The following is a 22565-nucleotide window of genomic DNA, read 5'->3' on the forward strand; positions in this document are numbered from 1 at the left end:
TCTCCAAAATTGAATGTTGGCTGGGCACAGTGGCCCATACCTGTAATCCCAACACTTCACGGAGTCGAGGTAAGAAGATCACTTGAGCTCAAGAGTTGGAGACCAGCCTGGGCAGCATAGGGAGGACCCCTATTAAATTTTTTTTTTAATTAGCTGAATGTGGTGGCGTCTACCTCTAGTCTCATCTACGTTCGAGGCTGAGGCAGAAGGATTGCTTGAGCCCGGAGAATTGAGGCTGCAGTGAGCAGCCTGGGTAATACAGTCCAGCCTGGGTAATACAGAGTGAGACCCTTTCTCAAAAATAATAATGGTGGAACATTTACATGTAGTTCATCAGGTGGCATGTGCTTACCAAAAAGCTAGTTACTCTCTATTTATTTTAAAGGCAGGACCTTAGTCTGTCACCCAGTCTGGAGCGCAGTGGCACAATCATTGCTCACTGCAGCCTTGAACTCCTGGGCTCAAATGATCCTCCCACCTCAGCCCCCTGTATCTAGGACTACAGGTCCACACCCGTTTCTGCATAGGTCTTGCTGTGTTGCTCAGTCTGGTCTCAAACCCGGCCCCCTAACATGCTGGGATTATGGGTGTGAGACATTGTACCCACACCTAGTTACTTTCAGTTGTAAATAAAACACTTGAAAATGTTAATTCTATTATTAATAGGTCATTGAGCTTTCTCTGAATTATTTATAATTTAGGTTGTTTAACTCTTTTCATATAGTGGTTTTTGTTTTTTCACTTGATGAAATCAGAGCCAAAGCATTTTTTAGAGTAACTTTCATCTTACAAACTCCTATTCTTTTTACTAGACCCAGTTCACAAGTGTAATTATTTTGCATAAATACCCTATCTTGGTCGGCATGGTGGCTCACGCCTGTAATCCCAGCACTTTGGGAGGCCGAGGTGGGTGGATCAAGAGGTCAGGAGATCGAGACCATCCTGGCTAACACGGTGAAACCCCATCTCTACTAAAAATATAAAAAATTGGCCAGGCATGGTGGCAGGCGCCTGTATGCTCAGCTACTCAGGAGGCTGAGGCAGGAGAATGGCGTGAACCAGGGAGGCGGAGCTTCCAGTGAGCCGAGATCGTGCCATTGCACTCCATCCTGGGCGACAGCAAGACTCCGTCTCGGAAAAAAAAAAATACCCTATCTTCCCTCTTAATTATTTACTTTCTCTTCTGTGTCCCACTGCCCAGTGGGTCTGTCAAGACTTTTGGTTGTGAGTGACATGAACTTAGGCAGAAACGATAATGTGTTTGTTTATATATATTGGAAAAGGCTGGCGTAGGGAAGTGCTGTTCTTCAGGCACAGCTGCATCGAGGACCTTAAACAATATCAATAGGGATTGTTCTCTTTGCTTGCTTCATGTGATGGCAGGTCCCAACTCTTGTTTTCAGTGTCAGTGTCAGCCCTGTTTAGGGGACATGTCCAACTCTACTGGTCATTATCTTACATAGATGAAATATTCTTAGCTAGTCAAACTGAGTCATGTATACTCTGCTCTGCTGGAAAAGCGACTTTCTCTCTTCCATCAATTGTGGCAGAGGCGGCTCCAAGAGGAGGCTGGGCAGGCAAAAACAAATGTCTAAACCCTACTGACTGAGGGCTGGCTGGCTATGTGTATTCCAACCTGGAAGAAATGAACTGTTGAAGGGGAAGAACCATGTCTTATTCATCTCTATTCCTAGCGCGTTGAGTGGCTAATTGCAAGTGCTTTAAAAATGATTGTCTAACAGATGAACAATATATGGGTTTGTTAAATTGGATATTTTTCCTTTTTTATGTCATGAGCTGAAAGGTTTGGCTAAAGGGAGCTATTTCTCCTTGGTATTGGAATAATGATGCTCCTCTGATTTTTGTTTTGTTTTGTTTTTTTGAGACAGAGTTTTGCTCTTGTCGCCCAGGCTAGAGTGCAATGGCGCGATTTAGGCTCACCGCAACCTCCGCCTCCCGGATTCAAGCGATTCTCCTGCCTCAGCCTCCCAAGTAGCTGGGATTATAGGCATGCTCCACCACACCCAGCTAATTTTGTATTTTTGTTAGAGATGGGGTTTCTCCATGTTGGTCAGGCTACTCTCCTGACTTCAGGTGATCTGCCTGCCTTGGCCTCCTAAAGTGCTGGGATTACAGGCATGAGCCACCACACCAGGCAAATTTTTTTTTTTTTTTTTTTTTTTAATGGCCATGCTGATAAGGAGGCAAAAGAGAAAGGATTAGCTATCAAGGGGCAAATCTGGGGAGACAGTATGCCCATCTTTCCACATGTCAAAACCCATCTCTGGGACAATTTTTGGCATTAGTGTTAAGGTTTCTTTCTCCCTAAGAGTAATAATTATCTATATTTTAGTTTTTAGCTCTCTTTGCATTCAAAAGTGAGGAAAGGACCCTGAATTTCAGGCAGAGACAATTTCTTAACTATTCTGTTCCCACCCCTCAGTTACTTAAATATAGATCCCTTGTCCAGACTTGTAAAGGAGAATCAAATAGATAACATTAATGAACCCTGGAGCCAGCTATTGATTTGAACTTACGTTTCTTAACAGCAAGCAGTAGATGCAAAGAAACATAGGGTCCTTCTGTTCTTTTTCTTATCATCCATAATGATTGACTGATAGAGTTTGATTGAAACTTTTTCCAAGGAATTGTTTGGCTTGTTATAGTTCAAAAAGCCCACAAGAAAGGGTAACAATGGCCCCTTCTGGGATGGGGAGCTGTGTGGCTGGTGGGATAGGAGTGAAAAGGAAGCCTTCTTTGCTTATATTTCTGAATTGTGTGCTTGTTTTATCTACTGAGAAAGTATTTAAAGCAAAAAAAAAACAAAAACAAAAATATTTGCAAATGCTTTTGAAGGTGCCAATGTATATGACTGTTATTTCAGCTCCAAATGGAGAAAATCTTAGAGAAATGACCTCCATGAGCAAACGCATGGAGGGCACACACTTATCTGGAGAAAGGGACATTATGGAATTTCCAAGGTTATTAGGAATGTCAGAAATAGGCATATGAAGAGCATTATAATCTTTACACTGAAAAGATGTAGAATGTTCTGAGTTAACGTGAACATAGATTCCTGGCCAGGCATGGTGGTGCACACCTGTAATCCCAGCACTTTGGGAGGCCAAAGCCAGCAGATCGCTTGAGCTCAGGAGTTCAGGACAAGCTTGGGCAACGTGGCAAAACCCCATCTCTACCAAAAAACAAAAACAAAATATAGCCAGGCGTGGTAGTGTGCACCTGTAGTCCCAGCTGCCTGGTGGGGCTGAGGTGGGAAGATGACTTGTGCCCAGGAGGTCGAGGCTGCAATGAGCTGTGATTGCACCACTACACTCCAGCCTGGATGAAAAGTGGAACTCTGGCCAGGCGCAGTGGCTCACACCTGTAATCCCAGCACTTTGGGAGGCTGAGGCAGGTGGATCACCTGAGGTCAGGAATTTGAGACCAGACTGGCCAACATGGTGAAACCCCGTCTGTACTAAAAATACAAAAATTAGTGTGATGTGGTGACACGCACCTGTAATCCCAGCTACTCAGGAGGCTGAGGAGGAGAATTGCTTGAACCCGGGGGGCAGAAGTTGCAGTGAGCTGAGATTGTGCATTGTACTCCAGTCTGGGCAACAGGCAAAACTCCGTCTCAAAAAAGGCCGGGCGTGGTGGCTCACACCTGCAATCCTAGCACTTTGGGAGGCTGAGTTGGACATATCACGAGGTCAGGAGATCGAGACCATCCTGGCTAACACAGTGAAACCTTGTCTCTACTAAAAATACAAAAAATTAGCCAGGCATGGTGGTGGGCGCCTGCAGTCCCAGCAACTGGGGAGGCTGAGGCAGGAGAATGGCATGAACCCGGGAGGCAGAGGTTGCAGTGAGCCGAGATCCCGCCACGGCACTCCAGCCTGTGCGACAGAGCGAGACTCCGTCTCAAAAAAAAAAAAAAAAAATATATAGATTCCTCTTAGTTACTAAGCCTACAGCAAAATAACATTTTTTTGGTACAGCATTTCCCATAAGTAGTGTCACTGCTTTATTTATAAACCTTTTAAATTCAAAATAGATAAGTAAACCCAACACCAACTCTGTGGCTGAAATACCGCTTTTTATAAATTACAAGTTTCTTACAACTAAGTTCCCTTATGGGCATACTCACTTTTTCAGAAAAAAATACCTACCAGGCAGTGAGATGCTTCATCTTAATGTCTTAAACCAACTTTTTAAGCTGTGGGTAGGCACTTAGGAGAATGGGTTTTTCTTTCCCCCAAGCTACCGCTTGATTCTTCTTAATGTTTTCTGTAGACTAATGACCCCAGTGGTGGCTACATTTCCAAATCTTTATGTCTTTGTTTTTCTAAGATTGTTGAGCCACTGATCCAGGAGGCAGGGAAACCATTAATGTCTGGCTTCTGGACACATCTCTTATGAAGTGTGAAGCAGAGTTAACTCAGGAAGTTCCCAAAGAACTGAATTTTGGCCCAAAGAGTTTATGAAATGAATAGAGAAACAAGACGTCTCCTCCCAGTCTTAGGTATCTGTGGGCATCCATTTTAATGCCTGGTTTCTTCAGAATTAGCCTGTGACACTTTTCTGTATTTCTGAAATATTTTTCTAGCATGTGCTTCTCTCTAAAAGACCTGATTTGTAGTAACTGTGTTTGTTTTATGTTTGTTTTTGAGACGAAATCTCACTCTGTCACCAGGCTGGAGTGCAGTGGTGTGATCTTGGCTCACTGCAACCTCCGTCTCCCAGGTTCAAGCGATTCTCCTGCCTCAGCCTCCTGGGACTACAGGCAGGTGCCACTATGCCTAGCTAATTTTTTGTATTTTTAGTAGAGATGGGGTTTCACCATGTTGGCCAGGCTGTTCTTGATCTCTTGACCCCTTGTAATCTGCTCTCCTCAGCCTCCCAAAGTGTTGGGATTACAGGTGTGGGCCACCGCGCCCAGCGTGTAGTAATCGTTTTAAAGGAAGCAAGTGATAAAGAATTTGCTGATTTTAAGCCACCACAAAAAGATGGTTTAAAATAATTTAGCAATACAATTTAGACGAAAAATAATTGATTTGGTCTTAATTTATATCAGAAGTGACTTCTAAGTCTGTAGTTGGCTTCACAATAGTCAGATTATTAGCAGAGCAGAGAGGGCAGGGGACATCACAGTCATTGCTTCATAGTGAGCAGCAATTCTATCTTGAGTATGATAAGGCTGAGAAGGTTTTTTCAAAATACTTTTCATTTTTGGCCCCAGTTATTCTTTGGTACTTTATATAGAATATTTTGAGACTTCTAAGTTAGAGTAACATACCCAGTTTGAAAATTTCTAGGGGTTACTGTTTGATTTTGGTAGATTTCACGCTCTCCTTTTATTTCCCATTTTTTGTAGTTAACGTTGATTTTGGATTAGAGTAATAAATGAGGCAACATTTTATTACATTTGGATTAGTTGACTTGCCATTTACAGATGATATTAGTATTACAGAGTAACAGCCTTTATTAATTAGAAAACTGGATTTGCATATATTAAATTTTAATTCCTGGTGCTTTGCCTTTTGTTTTTGCTATTTTGGGTTTTAGAACTTGACATCCTGTGAAATTGTGTTAGATTTGGATTATTGATAAATTTTTACCATATTATGGAAAGCATTTATGATCTCATTAGAAACCATACATATTCTCAGTTGCCCAAGTTTTACTGATTTTATTTTCTCATTAAAGACAAACTTTTGTTTTAAGGAACTTGGGAAAGTTGGTCTATCTAATTTAATGTATGAGGTCATTAAAATAATTTTTCAGTTCCCTCACATACATACAGGCTTTTCATTTTTTCAAAAGGATCCTCCTTAAAGTCTGTAACAGTTAACATTTGTGAGTGCCTTTGCCCAGGTATGTTGCCCAGGTATGTTGCAGGAGTGGGGGCATGTGTTGGTCGAGTCATATATCATTACTGTATTTAGTTTGGGAAGTATACAGAAACTTAAGGTTTTTAGTTTTTGTTTGTTTGGTTTTTTTTAAGAATACCATAGCAGTAGGCAGGACAGTTCCAATTCAGCAAATTCACCTCTTTACCCTGGCACTCAAAACTGTATAATGATGATGAACTGGTAAACATTTTTCTGTTTTCAGATGTTCAACATCAAAAGGAGAAAAGAACACTTGATTTAAAAATAATTGATTGCTATTGTTTCTCTAATTTTCAACTTGAAGTTCATTGCTGAACTGTTTTTTTAAAGTCTTATCAGAATTACGCCAGATTAGACTGATAGTCAAAATGTCCTATTAAAAACTGGGAAGATCAGAGAGTACTTATTTTGCCTGCCTGCTTTAAGTATTCAAAGTATAGTAGATACGTGCCTGGCTCAGTGGCTCACACCTGTAATCCCAGCACTTTGGGATGCCAAGGCGGGAGGATGGCTTGAGTCCAGGAGTTTGTGACCAGCCTGGGCAACATAGTGAGACCTAGTCTCTACAAAAAAATAATTTTTTTAATTAGTTGGGCGTAGTGGCGCACTCCTGGAGTCCCATCCTCTTGGGAAGCTTAGGCGAGAGGATCACTTGAGCCCAGAAGGTTGAGGCTGTGGTGAACCGTGAGTGCACTGCAGTCATGAACCATGAGTGCACTGCACTGCACTCCAGCCTGCGTGACAGAGCAAGACTCTGTCTTAAAAAAAGGATGGATGGATGGATCATGGATGGATGGATGGATAAGTCGAGCCATATGCACATGCAAGCGTGTGTGTCTGTGTGTGTACACACTAGATGAGGATACCTGTGCACCTTTTTTGTCAGATGGGTAGGGTTTATGATCCTGTCATCAGTGGAATTAGTGAATATTACAAGTTGTACGTGTTTTGACTTTGACTTAAATTTTTTTTTCCAATAGAAACTATGTTCCAACTTCCTGTCAACAATCTTGGCAGTTTAAGAAAAGCCCGGAAAACTGTGAAAAAAATACTTAGTGACATTGGGTTGGAATACTGTAAAGAACATATAGAAGTAAGTAGCATGTCATTTTTAAATTTTAACATGACTCAGCTTCTGATCCATTACTTTGTGTCAGTGGCCATGATGGCTAAATCTTAGATGTGATTCTGAATTTCAGCCACAGCAGTAGCTCACGAAAGCATTCTCAACAGCGTAACTTGTGCCTTTCTCCCTAAAATGGGCTTTTTCATTTTTGCATCCTGAAGCAAAAGGCTACCATTGAGGACTTAAGCATGTCAGGCATTGAACTAGGTGTCGTAAAGTTGTCTATACGTTTAATCCTTAGAACAACCATGGAGGTGGGAGGCAGTGTAGCAATTCTTATCTACACTTTACAGATGAAGAACTAATAAATAGGCCCAGCCTTGCAACTGAGAAAGTGGCAGTGTCTGTGGGACTCAAAGCCTGTTCTCATTCTGATACGCTTGAATGTTCTGGTTGACCTTCTAATTGTTGAGGCATGCTTGTGTGGGTGCTTGTCGTCTCTTTCCTTAGGATTTGAGCATTTGTTGCCCCTTTTGACCCATCATAGACTATTACTTTCCCCCTTGTATAACAGTTTGGGCTTTATCAACTGTTTTTCAAGCTGTTTTATTCTATGAGCTTTATAACAGCCCTGTGGGATAGCCATGCAGTGGTCTCCTCCTTTTCAACATCTCACTGTTTCAGGTCTTATGGTTTGTTGGTCAAAATCCCTGAATGAAAAGAAATGTTTGAAGCTGTTTCCCCTACTAACCTTTAAGTTCTAGCTGGCTAGGGACCATAGCTACCTTGTTTATCCATTTAGCCCCAGCACCTAGTACAGTGTTTTGCACATAATAGGTGGTCAGTAAATGTTTGAATGGAATTGGAAGTAAAAAAGCAAATTCATTCATGCAACAGGTTTTCTTATTTTGAGTTCCACTAATAACACTTGAAGAGTATGTCATGGAAACTGAAGCTGCTCAAAAGTCGACTTCTCTAGTTATGTTGTTCCAAGTGTGGAAGTAGCCCGTCTCCAACCCCAAAGTTCAGGTAGATCTGCCCAAATGAAACAGTCCATTCACTTTGCACTCTGTGGGGTCATCTTCATAGAAATAATTGCAACATCACAGTACATTTTCTATCATGCATTTGATTTGTTCCTCCTATGATTATTTATGTGTAGACTTCATTTTCCACCTTGAACTGTGAACTTTTTAGGAACAAGTGGGATTTTACCCTAAGACTTTCAATCTTCCTAGTCTGGAGGGAAGTGGACCGTTAAATTTTTTCATGAGAGTATAAATTTAACATCATACTGCTTAACTTTCTTTGAATAGCTTTCTTTCTGCCTTTTTGGGTTTGAAATTTCTGAGTTTTCTTTCTGATCTGATCTCCTGCCCCCTTCCCTCAAAAAACTTTTTTTTTCTTTTGCACAGAACCAGAAATATCTGCAGTGCTGTAAGCAAACATTGCTATTTTAGATGTGATTCCAGTACTGTAACTGACAAGTTACAGTACTCTAATGAAAAGTGCTTTGATATTAGTGTGTGGCTGAATTTTTTTACTTAATTAGAACTTCCAGCAGTTTCCTTGGAAACCTGGCTGACCATCAGGAAAGTGGTTGGTTGATACAAAATGTAGACTGCAACTTCCATATGCCTTTTTATATTTAAGAGCCTCATCACTCCTAGTTTAAGTCCTTGTTGACGTTGGTTTTCCTGTGCCTCTCCCCATCTTAGTTAAGAGGTGGGATTTACATGTAAGATGAGGTTAGCATTTATACCACTATGTTTTTGTAAACTTCTTTCACTGTTTTCTAGGATTTTAAACAATTTGAACCTAATGACTTTTATTTGAAAAACACTACATGGGAGGATGTAGGCCTGTGGGATCCTTCACTTACGAAAAACCAGGTAAGTGGCACAGGAGGCCTCAGGTAGCAGCTGCTTGGTGTAGTGGCACAGGAGGCCTCCTCAGATGGCAGCTGCTTGGTGTGGTGGCACAGGAGGCCTCCTCAGATGGCAGCTGCTTGGTGTACTCCTCTCAGCTCTAGGCCTTTGATAGCAATGCAGTGATTGTGGGCAAATGCCAAACATCAAAAGTATCAAAATTGCATTTCATATTTTCCCGACCAGTGGGAAGACTAAGAAAAACTTTTTGTTTGTGGTTTTTTGTCATTGGACTGAAACTTGAGGTGTAAGAAGAAAAGGAAATTTTGTTACTTAAAAGTTATGAAGCCTGCTGTATCCCACCATTTCCCCGAAAAGTGCTCTGGCTCTATTTTTCTGCATCTGTGTTGCTGCTATTATTTTTTTCTGCACAGAAAAAGACAAGACCCTTCCTTATATTTAAGCTTTTTTTATTTCTCTGTGTTAATGGCACCCAACTTCTATGGGAGGCCTGGGGAGGTGACTCTGTAGGATGTCAGTGACAGAGAAAACTTTTTACAAATTGACATTAAAAACAATATTAGCAGTGCCAGCAGGTGTCAGTAGATGAAGATGATGTCATACAGATAGAGGGAGGTATAGGTGGTATTTCCTTTTGCATAGAGAGAGGTAATTGTCAATTTAATTTTTACCATTACCTATTTTAGGAGTGATTCTCATTCTGCATTAATAATCTGTTCATCTATTGGAACATACTCTTCATGAAATATTAGTACTTTTAAACTTTACCTCAGATATTTGACTTTTTTTTTTTTTTTTTTTAAATACCCCAGGCAGAGGTACTAACCAGCAGTCTTAGAATGAGAATGCTTTCCAGTGGGACACGGCATTTATTTCAGTTTTATCAATCTGAAAGCCTCATAGCTGAATACTAAAGAAGAGTTGAGCTTTGAGGAGAAGCAGAGTATTTCATCTTGGTTCAAACCAGTATCTGAAACAAAGTAGGTTTCTAGGGAGAAAAGATCTCTTGCCAAGCATGTGTCAGTTCACCTGTCTTCATCGAAGGGACTGACTGCATAAGTGTTAACAGTCATAATTCTGAAAGTTACTCTTTGATATCAGTATATTCTATAATGTATTATTGGCTTTTAAATACCACACCCTCCTCACAGTCTGTAGGACATTTTTATTTAACTTCTTGATTTGAATCAAAGCAGCTGTTACTTCATTAGCTCTTTTGAAGAATTCTTGGTTGAGAAGGAACAGCAAGGCTTATAGAAGAAAGCCAGCTTTTCAGATCAGTCTTTCTTTTGATCAGCACTGAATCTGATACTACACTGTACTTTAATCAGAGAAAAAAAATGGAGATTTGTCTTTTATCTATGAAAATTTATCCATAATGGGGAAAGGAACAAAAGATACAGCTTTATCTCTTGTAATTGTCTAATTGCACTAAAACATTCTGGACCCTGAATTTTACCGCAGTCGTTTACCACATGACGACATTTTGGTCAGTGATGGACTACATCTACAACAGTGGTCCCATAAGAATATAATGGAGTTGAAAAACTTACTACCTAATGACATCATAACGCAACATATGACTCATGTTTGTAGTGATGCTAGGTGTAAACACACCTGTGCTGCCAGTCATATAGAAGTATAGCACATACAGTTATTTACAGCACATAATACCATCATGCATTGCTTAATGATGGGATGCCATCTGAGAAATGCCTTGTTAGGTGATGTCATTGTTGTACAAACATCATAAAGGGTACTTACACAGACCTAGGTGGTATAGCCTAGTATACCCCTACGCTACATGGTGTGGCCTGTTGCTCCTAGGCTACTAACTTGAACAGCATGTTACTATACTGGATACCCTAAGAGTGATTAACACAATGGTAAGTATTTGTGTTTCTAAACATAGTGAAGCATTGAAAAGGTGCAGTAAAAATACAGTATAAAAGAGAAAAATTGGTACACCTGTATTGGGCACTTGCGGGAATGGAAGTTGCTCTGAGTGGTGAGTGAATATGAAGGACATTATTGTACACCATTGTAGACTTTATAAGCACACTTAGGCTACATAAAAAATAAAACTTTAAAATTTTTAACTTTTGAATCTTTTGTAATAACACTTAGCTTAAAACACAAACACGGCAACCTGCTTGGGTCCCCCTTCCACACTGTGGAAGCTTTGTCCTTTCACTCTTCACAATGAACATTGCTACCGCTCAAAAAAAAAAAAAAATTGTACAGCTATATAAAAATATTTTGTCTTCATATACTTACAGACTTTTTACTAGTCTTAAACTTAGTTTTTAACAGTTCAAAAAGTTAAAAAAAAAAAAAAAGACACAAACACATAATTAGCCTAGGCTAATTAAACACAAAAATTTGCTGGGCGTGGTGGCAGGTGCCTGTAATCCCAGCTACTCGGGGTTGGAAGGGGTTGGGGTGGCGAGGCAGGAGAATCGCTTGAACCTGGGAGGTGTAGGTTGCAGTGAGCTGAGGTCGTGCCATTGCAGTCCAGCCTGGGGAACAAAAGCAAGACTTCATCTCAAAAAAAAAAAAAACCTCATTACCAAAATCCTTGCATACTTAAGTCCCACAGTTGGCCCTGTGGAACCTGCATATACCAAAAGCTAGCCCTCTGTATAGGAGATTTGAGCTTCCCGAGAATATTGTATCTTTGATCTGCATTTGTTTGGAAAAAATCCACATATAAGCAGTTCAAAGCCATGTTGTTGAAGGGTCAACTATATAGTAAATACTACGTGACAGAAATTTTTCAGCCCCATCATAATCTTGGGGGAACATAGTCGCATATGCGGTCTGTACTAGACGGAAACATCAGCACATGACTACTTGACAATGACAATTAAAAACTTACCAAAAACTGTATTTATGTATTTACTATATATACTTTTTATTATTTTAGAGTGTACTCCTACTTTTTAAAACAACTTTTCATGGTAAATTGGTAGCAGCCTCATATAGCTTGTGTTTACTATGTCTCTTGATTGCATCATATTCTTGTGCTTGGTTTAATCTCATGGTATTTTGTTCATCATGGCCCCTAAGCATACAAAATCCATAATGTTGCCAGTAAGGGGCCATGTTGAGTGACCTGAAAACAGAGTTAGAAGTGATTAAGGACTACGAAGGTAGAGAATCAGTGATGGTTATTTCTTGCCAGTCAGGCATGTCCCATTTTACCATAGCTACGATCTTGGAAGAACAAGAACAAAGTGACAGAAGCTGTTAAAGCATCTGCTTCATTGAAGGCAATGAGACTAACAAAAATTAAAGAAGGACCTTTATCAGACACAGAGAAGCTTCTGATGACCTGGAGTGAAGAGCAGACACAGGTACACACGGTGCTGTGTACCTCTCCGCACCACGATGATCACAGAGCAAAAACTGTGTGCGTGGTGTTGAAAGAAAAGGCTGGACATGGCTGTGATGTTGAATTTACTGCTAGTTCTGGGTGGTTTAAACAATTATAAAAAGAATAGTTTCATTACATAATGGGAAAGTGGTGAGTTTGTGAGTGCTGATGTGAAGGCAGCTGAAGAATTTTGGGAAACTCTAGATAAGCTGAGTCTGGAGGAAAATCACTTGCCAGAGCAAATTTTCAGTATGGATGAAACCTTTCTATTCCGGAAACAGATGCTGAAAGCACTTTCATCCATAAGGAGACCACAGCAATGCCAGGCTTCAAGGCTTTTAAGGCCTGGATGACAGCCTTGCTTGGGGGCAATGTTGCAGGCTACAAATTGAAACCCTTTGTGATTTGGCACAGTGAGAACCCTAGGGGCTTCAAGCATATCAATATACATACACTTGGCCCGTGCATTGCAGGAGACATAAGTCGTGGGTGACCCAGCTCCTCTTTCAAGATGCTGTCCTGAATTGATATGCCTGCAAAATTGAGAAGTAGTATTGAGAGAATAACATACCCTTCAAGCTTTTGCTTATTGTCGATAATAAGCAGATGCCTCCTTTAAGTGGCATTTTTCATCCCAGTATCAAACACCACCTCTTTGATCCAACTGATGGAGTTACAGCAGCTTATAAGGCCTACTATCTGAGAAAGGCCTTTGTCCTGTCATCGCAGCTGAGGAAGACACTAAAGATTCCGATACGATTCTGGAAGGATTACAATATCTGTGACTACATTAAGAATCTTGCTTGGGCTTGGGGTGATATCATCAAGGAGTGTATGAATGGCATCTGGAAGAATACACTCGAGGTTTGTCCATGACTTAAAAGGATTTGCATAAATCACAAAGTCTGTGGTTGAGATGGCAAACAACTTTAACCTGGGTGTGGATGAGGACGATATAGAAGAGCTCCTAGAGGTGGTTCCTGAGGAATTGACTAGTGAGGAGCTGTGAGAACTGGAACAAGAACGCATAGGTGAAGAGGAAAGAGAAAAAGGAAACTGCAGGAAAAGCAAAAGAAGAACCCTTAAGAAAATTCAGAGTGAAGGATTTAGCAGTGCAGACCTCAGCAAGCTCCTTAAGTTTGAAAACACGTGGCTGGGTGTGGTGGCTCGCACTTGTAATCCCAGCATTTTGGGAGTCTGAGGCAGGTGGATCATCTGAGGTCAGGAGTTTGAGACCAGCCTGGCCGACATGGTGAAACCCTGTCTCTACTAAAAATACAAAAAAATTAGCCAGACATGGTGGTGGGCTACTGGGGAGGCTGAGGCAGGAGAATCGCTTGAACCTGGGAGGCAGAGGTTGCAGTGAGCCGAGATAGTGCCATTGCACTCCAGCTTGGGCGACAAGAGAAAAAAAAACTCCGTCTCAAACAACAACAACAAAGTTTGAAAACATGGATCTCAATACCAAAAGCTTTTCGTTAATAGAGAAGAATATTCATGGTTCATTATCTGCTTACAAGCAAATCTGTGATGAAAAAAGGAAACAAAGCACCTTGGACTCACTCCTGATAAGTGTGACACAGCCTCAAGAAGAGCCTAAGGCAGGTCCTTCCACAGTTATCCAGAAGAAGGCATTGTTACCATGGGAGGTGGCAGTTCCATGTGTATTACTGTTCCTGAAGACCCTCCAGTGGGACAAGATGTAAAGGTGGAAGGTAGTGATACTGTTGATCCTCATTCTCTCTAGGCCTAATGTATGTGTTTGTGTCTTAGCTTTTAGGAAGAAAATGTTTTTTTAAGTTTTTGGGTTTTCTGGGTTTTTTTTGTTTGGTTTTTTTTTTGTTTTTTTTGAGACAGAGTCTTGCTCTTATCGCCCAGGCAGTGGCACGATCTCAGCCCATTGCAACCTCAGCCTCCCAAGTAACTGGAATTACAGGCACCTGCCACCACGTCCGGTTAATATTTTGTAGTTTTAGTAGAGATGGGGTTTCGCTGTGTTGGCCAGGCTGGTGTCGAACTCCTGACCTTGTGATCCATACCTGCCTTGGCCTCTCAAAGTGCTGGGAAAGTTTTTTGTTTTTTTTTTAATTTTTTTTTAAAGCTTATAGAATAGGTATATGAAGATAGAAAATATTTTTTTACAGCTGTACAATGTGTGTTGTTTTGTTTCGTTTTTGAGATGGAGTCTTGCTATGTTACCCAGGCTAGAGTGCTGTGCTCTGATCTTGGCTCACTGCAACCTCTGCCTCCTGGTGATTCTCCTGCCTCAGCCTCCCAAGTAGCTGGGATTACAGGTGCCTGCCACCACGCCTGGCTATTTTTTGTATTTTCAGTAAAGATAGGGTTTCACCATGTCGGTCAGGCTGGTCTCAAACTCCTGACCTCAGGTAATCCACCCGCCTGGGCCTTCCAAAGTGCTGGGATTACAGGCGTGAGCCACCGTGCCCGGCCAATCTGTTTGTGTTTTAAGCTAAGTATTACTACAAAAGAGTAAAAAAGTTAAAAATTGAAAAGTGTATAAACCACAGCAAGCTGAGGTTATTATTCAAGAAAAAATATTTTTTAGGGCTGGGCACAGTGGCTTGCAATCCCACCACTTTGGGAAGCCAAGGCAGGAGGATTGCTCAAGCCTAGGAGTTCAAGGCTAGCCTGGACAACAGAGTGAGACCCTATCTCTACAGAATTTACCCTAGTGTGGTGGCACACACCTGTAGTCCCCAGGACTGAGGTGGAGGTGGGAGGATCGCGTGAGCCCAAGAGGTTGAGACTGCAGTCAGCCGATTGTGCCACTGCACTCCAGCCTGAGCAACAGAATGAGACTTTGTCTCAAAAAAATTGTTTTGTTTTTAGTAAATTTGTGTAGCTTAAGTGTTCTTAAAGTCTACAGTAGTGTACAGTAATGCCCCAGGCTTTCATATTGACTCACCCAGAGCAACCTACAGTCCTGTAAGCTTTGTTCATGGTAAGTGCCCTATATAGTTGTACCAGTTATCTTTTATATCGTATTTTTACCATACTTTTTCTGTACTTAGCTATGTTTAAACATACAAATATTTACCGTTGTGTTAATCATTGCCTATGGTATTCAGTACAGAAACATGCTGTACAGGTTTGTAGCCTAAGAGCAATAAGCTGTGCCATGTAACCCAGGTGTGTAGTAGGTTGCACCATCTAGGTCTGTGTGAATACACTCTAGGATTTCACAGCATGATGCATTTTTCAGAATGCATCCCTGTGGTTTAGCAACACATGACTGTGTAGTAAACCTGAAGTCTTTAGCGACTTCCTTCATTTAGGTTATTGTTATTTCTAGCTGCAAAATGTTTATCTTGAAGTCATTTCTCTTTGGTTTGGCTAAAATGTGACTTTTTTTTCCTAAACATTAGGAACTTAACATTGACTTTTTAATTTACACTGACAAAAATATTTGGTTTAGGATAGCTTTTTTTGAGTTTCAATTTTATAAAGTTACTATACAAAAGGAAAAAACATAATAAAATCTGTGGCTTTTTTTTGTTTTGTCTTTTGAGACAGTTTTGCTCTTGTCACCCAGGCTGAAGCGCAATGGCGCGGTCTCGGCGTATTGCAACCTCCACCTCCCAGCTTCAAGCGATTCTCCTGCCTCACCCTCCTGAAGTAGCTGGGATTACAGGCGCCCACTACACCCAGCTTATTTTTTTATATTTTTAGTTGAGACGGGGTTTCACCATGTTGGCCAAGCTGGTCTTGAACTCCTGACCTCAGGTGATCCACCCACCTCGGCCTCCCACAGTGCTGGGATTACAGGCGTGAGCCACCGTGCCTGGCCTAAAATAAATGCATTATTAAGAATGTCTGGGGGGGATCTGGAATCTGTTAACTGCCTATCTGAAGTGGCATTCTAATTTTAGTTTTTGTGTTTACTTTAGGACTATCGGACAAAACCTTTCTGCTGCAGCGCTTGTCCATTTTCCTCAAAATTCTTCTCTGCCTACAAAAGTCATTTCCGAAATGTCCATAGTGAAGACTTTGAAAATAGGATTCTCCTTAATTGCCCCTACTGTACCTTCAATGCAGACAAAAAGACTTTGGAAACACACATTAAAATATTTCATGCTCCAAACGCCAGCGCACCAAGTAGCAGCCTCAGCACTTTCAAAGATAAAAACAAAAATGATGGCCTTAAACCTAAGCAGGCTGACAGTGTAGAGCAAGCTGTTTATTACTGTAAGAAGTGCACTTACCGAGATCCTCTTTACGAAATAGTTAGGAAGCACATTTACAGGGAACATTTTCAGCATGTGGCAGCACCTTACATAGCAAAGGCAGGAGAAAAATCACTCAATGGGGCAGTCCCCTTAGGCTCAAATGCCCGAGAAGAGAGTAGTATTCACTGCAAGCGATGCCTTTTCATGCCAAAGTCCTATGAAGCTTTGGTACAGCATGTCATCGAAGACCATGAACGTATAGGCTATCAGGTCACTGCCATGATTGGGCACACAAATGTAGTGGTTCCCCGATCCAAACCCTTGATGCTAATTGCTCCCAAACCTCAAGACAAGAAGAGCATGGGACTTCCACCAAGAATCGGTTCCCTTGCTTCTGGAAATGTCCGGTCTTTACCATCACAGCAGATGGTGAATCGACTCTCAATACCAAAGCCTAACTTAAATTCTACAGGAGTCAACATGATGTCCAGTGTTCACCTGCAGCAGAACAACTATGGAGTCAAATCTGTAGGCCAGGGTTACAGTGTTGGTCAGTCAATGAGACTGGGTCTAGGTGGCAACGCACCAGTTTCTATTCCTCAACAATCTCAGTCTGTAAAGCAGTTACTTCCAAGTGGAAATGGAAGGTCTTATGGGCTTGGGTCAGAGCAGAGGTCCCAGGCACCAGCAAGATACTCACTGCAGTCTGCTAATGCCTCTTCTCTCTCATCGGGCCAGTTAAAGTCTCCTTCCCTCTCCCAGTCACAGGCATCCAGAGTGTTAGGTCAGTCCAGTTCCAAACCTGCTGCAGCTGCCACAGGACCTCCCCCAGGTAACACTTCCTCAACTCAAAAGTGGAAAATATGTACAATCTGTAATGAGCTTTTTCCTGAAAATGTCTATAGTGTGCACTTCGAAAAAGAACATAAAGCTGAGAAAGTCCCAGCAGTAGCCAACTACATTATGAAGATACACAATTTTACTAGCAAATGCCTCTACTGTAATCGCTATTTGCCCACAGATACTCTGCTCAACCATATGTTAATTCATGGTCTGTCTTGTCCATATTGCCGTTCAACTTTCAATGATGTGGAGAAGATGGCCGCACACATGCGGATGGTTCACATCGATGAAGAGATGGGACCTAAAACAGATTCTACTTTGAGTTTTGATTTGACATTGCAGCAGGGTAGTCACACTAACATCCATCTCCTGGTGACCACATACAATCTGAGGGATGCCCCAGCTGAATCTGTTGCTTACCATGCCCAGAATAACCCTCCAGTTCCTCCAAAGCCACAGCCAAAAGTTCAGGAAAAGGCAGATATCCCTGTTAAAAGTTCACCTCAAGCTGCAGTGCCCTATAAAAAAGATGTTGGGAAAACCCTTTGTCCTCTTTGCTTTTCAATCCTAAAAGGACCCATATCTGATGCACTTGCACATCACTTACGAGAGAGGCACCAGGTTATTCAGACGGTTCATCCAGTTGAGAAAAAGCTCACCTACAAATGTATCCATTGCCTTGGTGTGTATACCAGCAACATGACCGCCTCGACTATCACTCTGCATCTAGTTCACTGCAGGGGTGTTGGAAAGACCCAAAATGGCCAGGATAAGACAAATGCACCCTCTCGGCTTAATCAGTCTCCAAGCCTGGCACCTGTGAAGCGCACTTATGAGCAAATGGAATTTCCCTTACTGAAAAAACGAAAGTTAGATGATGATAGTGATTCACCCAGCTTCTTTGAAGAGAAGCCTGAAGAGCCTGTTGTTTTAGCTTTAGACCCCAAGGGTCATGAAGATGATTCCTATGAAGCCAGGAAAAGCTTTCTAACAAAGTATTTCAACAAACAGCCCTATCCCACCAGGAGAGAAATTGAGAAGCTAGCAGCCAGTTTATGGTTATGGAAGAGTGACATTGCTTCCCATTTTAGTAACAAAAGGAAGAAATGTGTCCGTGATTGTGAAAAGTACAAGCCTGGCGTGTTGCTGGGGTTTAACATGAAAGAATTAAATAAAGTCAAGCATGAGATGGATTTTGATGCTGAGTGGCTCTTTGAAAATCATGATGAGAAGGATTCCAGAGTCAATGCAAGTAAGACTGCTGACAAAAAGCTTAACCTTGGGAAAGAAGATGACAGTTCCTCAGACAGTTTTGGAAATTTGGAAGAAGAATCCAATGAAAGTGGTAGCCCTTTTGACCCTGTTTTTGAGGTTGAGCCTAAAATCTCTAACAGTAACCCAGAGGAACATGTACTGAAGGTAATTCCTGAGGATGCTTTAGAATCTGAGGAGAAGCTAGACCAAAAAGAGGAGGATGGTTCAAAATACGAAACTATTCATTTGACTGAGGAACCAACCAAACTAATGCACAATGCTTCTGATAGTGAGGTTGACCAAGACGATGTTGTTGAGTGGAAAGACGGAGCTTCTCCATCTGAGAGTGGGCCTGGATCCCAACAAGTGTCAGACTTTGAGGACAATACCTGTGAAATGAAACCAGGAACCTGGTCTGATGAGTCTTCCCAAAGTGAAGATGCAAGGAGCAGTAAGCCAGCTGCCAAAAAAAAGGCTACCATGCAAGGTGACAGAGAGCAGTTGAAATGGAAGAATAGTTCCTATGGAAAAGTTGAAGGGTTTTGGTCTAAGGACCAGTCACAGTGGAAGAATGCAGCTGAGAATGATGAGCGCTTATCTAACCCCCAGATTGAGTGGCAGAATAGCACAATTGACAGTGAGGATGGGGAACAGTTTGACAACATGACTGACGGAGTAGCTGAGCCCATGCATGGCAGCTTAGCTGGAGTTAAACTGAGCAGCCAACAGGCCTAAGTGCCAGGTTCCTTGGCATTGGTGACATGCTGCAGCCTGGAACTCTGATCTCCATTCAGTGTGACTGCAAAGCTGTCTTCTCACTGGTACTGCCTTGTGAGTACTGGTTGGACTGTGGGGCATGTGGCCGCTGCAGTTCCAGTGGTTATTTCTAAGTCTATGACACGACAGGCTGATCTTGCTTCAGAACCTTCTCTGACAGACACGGTAACTAAATGTGAAAAACCAATAAGCTGGTGGCTCATGAATACATACGAGGAAAAGCAGAGGTTTATTTTATCTGCCTTTTCAACATTTCTTTCCCTCTGTGAAATGATTGGTCAGATGTCTTTGAGAAGCGTTAACCTAATTCACATGGTAGTGTAGGGCCAACATACAAGCTACCAGTGTAATGTGTATAGTAGACTTTGGGAAAAGCGATTTTTTTTTCATGTATTCATTCTGAATAGTTGAAATGTATATTTGTACAGTCTTTTAGACCTATTCAAGTGATGCTCATGATACTGTTATTGTGTGCCCATCATAGATTTCTTTTTTTAGTGTTGCCCTTGCTGTGTAATAAACGCTATATCTAGTTTACCTAGCAAAAGCTCAAAACTGCGCTAGTATGGACTTTTGGACAGACTTAGTTTTTGCACATAACCTTGTACAATCTTGCAACAGAGGCCAGCCACGTAAGATATATATCTGGACTCTCTTGTATTATAGGATTTTTCTTGTTCTGAATATCCTTGACATTACAGCTGTCAAAAACAAAAACTGGTATTTCAGATCTGTTTTCTGAAATCTTTTAAGCTAAAATCACATGCAAGAATTGACTTTGCAGCTACTAATTTTGACACCTTTTAGATCTGTATAAAAGTGTGTTGTGTTGAAGCAGCAAACCAATGAGTGCTGCATTTTGGATATTTAGTTTTATCTTTAGTTCAACACCATCATGGTGCATTCATTTATACCATCTAATATATGACACACTGTTGTAGTATGTATAATTTTGTGATCTTTATTTCCCTTTGTATTCATTTTAAGCATCTAAATAAATTGCTGTATTGTGCTTAATGTAAATATTTGCTTTATTACCCATGACAGTTCTGTGTGTCCATTATATCTTTTGCCATTTAATGCCATAACTCTTTCATCAGAGATGGCAGCCACAGTCACAGAGGAAACTTGTGGAAAACCCAAGATCTGTCATCTGCATAAAGAATGCTTTCTCTTGAGGCACCTGGTACAAAATCTGTTTTGCGTTTTTGTTTTTTATTTTTCTCTTTTAACTGAAAAATAAACACCCTTGAGTTTTTCAGTTCACCTTTTGTTAAGGAGCAGAGCCTGGATATATATGTAAATGTCTCAGTGATTTAAAAAAAAAAATGTAAACATGGATTGGCATTAATTTGCAAGCAGAATCTTAATAGCCTTGATGGGGTTTTTTTTTCCCCTTGTAGATGAAGTTAAGTGTTCGTTTTCACCTTACAATGGGAACAATTGTAGTGCAGGCAGCTCTGCCTCTGTTGCCACTCTTGGCCATCTTGCTATTAAGGGAAAGGCTTTGAAGAGCACACACTTACAGGGCTGTAAAGATGGAAGGAGCTGGTATTTTTACCGTGCATAGATTCCCAAGAGCAACTTGTACTAAAAAGCAGAAAGTTACAAGGAAGCAGAATTAGGCCAACATTTCCAGCAATTAAAACAATGATGGGATGCTCCAGTCCATGAGGAGGCTGGTCAGTCATCTGTCAAGGATACTGGTGTAAAGAAGTCTGAAGTGGCTGATGTCCATAACTTCTGAGTCCCTTTCCAAAAGACTCTTGTTAATGCTGTTACCAGAGAGTAGAGATTTGACCAGCCTCTCCCTAAAATGTTAAGCTTCTCAACAACAGTACAGGAAGAAGTGCAAGAATAGATTAGAACCTTTAAGGAATTTGGGGCTGGAACGGAGCTATGTTACATCTGTTGTTATACAGGTAGATTATAAATTCTACATGCGCCAGCCAAAACTTAGGACAGGATGTCCCCAAATTAAGATGCTGTAGATTACCGAATCAGAAATACCAGCTGGATTTAGGCCAGCTCACATTTATTTGGAAATTACCCTCCCTGATTAACAGGCTTCTGAGTTGTACGTGGAGGACTAATGAGACTCGTGCAAGACACCACGGGGCTTGGGGTCCAGGTCCCAGTTGGATATCGGAGTAGAGACAGATAAGTGTGTTTCCTCATTAAGGTGGTGGGAGTGTGCCTTTTGGCATTCAGAAAAGGGTTTAGCCACCCTAAGAGTTGGAAATAAAGATTCCCAACTGGAAATGTTGCAGAATCCCTAAAAGTGTCTCAATAAAAGCCATTTTAAAAGAATATTGTTGCTGCTGTCTGCTTTCCAAATAATGTGAAGATTGTTGGCTATGGCAACATGGCACCTCCTAATTACAGAATGCCTATAAATGTAGGCTGAACAATTCTAACATGAGAAAACCTAAGTATCCTAGAGAGTTCTGGTGTTTGTTTTGGTTTTTTTTTGCAGGAGGGGGTGGGGCGTGTTTCTGGCCCTGCAAGTTTTCTTGTGGGAATGAGTTCCATAGTCAGACAAGCTAGGACTGTGGTTTCTCTCCTTGTTTATCACATAGAGCATTTTCTCATCCTATCTTTGGTTCCTCATCATTGTAGAGTATAGGGAGAGAACAGCTTGGTTCCCTCTTGAAATTCAAGCAGAAAGGGTATCTGCCTCTCATACTGCTTTAGAGTTGTATGTCAGTTTGATCCCAATGCCTGCCCCTTTGTAACGACATCCATTTCTGGCATGAACAAAATGTGCCAGATTTGAAAACTGGATGTATTAAACACGGGAGTTTCCCATCTGAGATGCTTCACGCTAGAAATGATTAAACCTGCTTATTGCTAAATAAGTACTGCCATATAGACATGTAGTTCCTTTACTACTTAGACCTCAGACTAGCACTGAGCCCTTGAGATGAGGCTCAAGAATTATCTGTAGGTGGCTCGGGGTTTTGTTTTGTTTTTGTTTTGAGATGGAGTCTTGCTCTGTTGCCCAGGCTGGAGTGCAGTGGCACCATCTCAGCTCACTGCAACCTCTGCCTCCTGGGTTCAAGTGATTCTCCTGCCTCAGCCTCCCAAGTAGCTGGGACTAGTACAGGCACTTGCCACCCTGCCTGGCTAATTTTTTGCATGTGTATTTTTAGTAAAGACGGGGTTTCACAATGTTAGCCAGAATGGTCTCCATCTCCTGACTTCGTGATCCGCCCGCCTCAGCCTTCCAAAGTGCTGGGATTACAGGCATGAACCACCACTCCCGTCCATCTCTAGGTG

The 22565-nt window shown here is 41.4% G+C and overlaps 1 protein-coding gene across 2 annotated transcripts in view; it reads left to right on the top strand.

Moving 5' to 3' along the window:
• The window catches only part of ADN (activity dependent neuroprotector homeobox), a 43399-nt gene extending 21803 nt beyond the window's left edge, over positions 1-21596 (top strand). For both annotated transcript variants that reach the window (XM_011722859.3, XM_011722861.3), the window contains 3 exons: positions 6875-6987; positions 8760-8852; positions 16134-21596. In XM_011722859.3, the coding sequence (XP_011721161.1) occupies positions 6880-6987; positions 8760-8852; positions 16134-19244 (3312 nt within the window). In that variant the 5' untranslated portion in view covers positions 6875-6879 and the 3' untranslated portion in view covers positions 19245-21596. The remainder of the gene's footprint in view (positions 1-6874; positions 6988-8759; positions 8853-16133) is intronic.
• The last annotated feature ends 969 nt before the right edge of the window (positions 21597-22565 follow it).

This window comes from Macaca nemestrina, chromosome 15 (assembly GCF_043159975.1).
Source record: "Macaca nemestrina isolate mMacNem1 chromosome 15, mMacNem.hap1, whole genome shotgun sequence".
Lineage (NCBI taxonomy): Eukaryota > Metazoa > Chordata > Mammalia > Primates > Cercopithecidae > Macaca > Macaca nemestrina.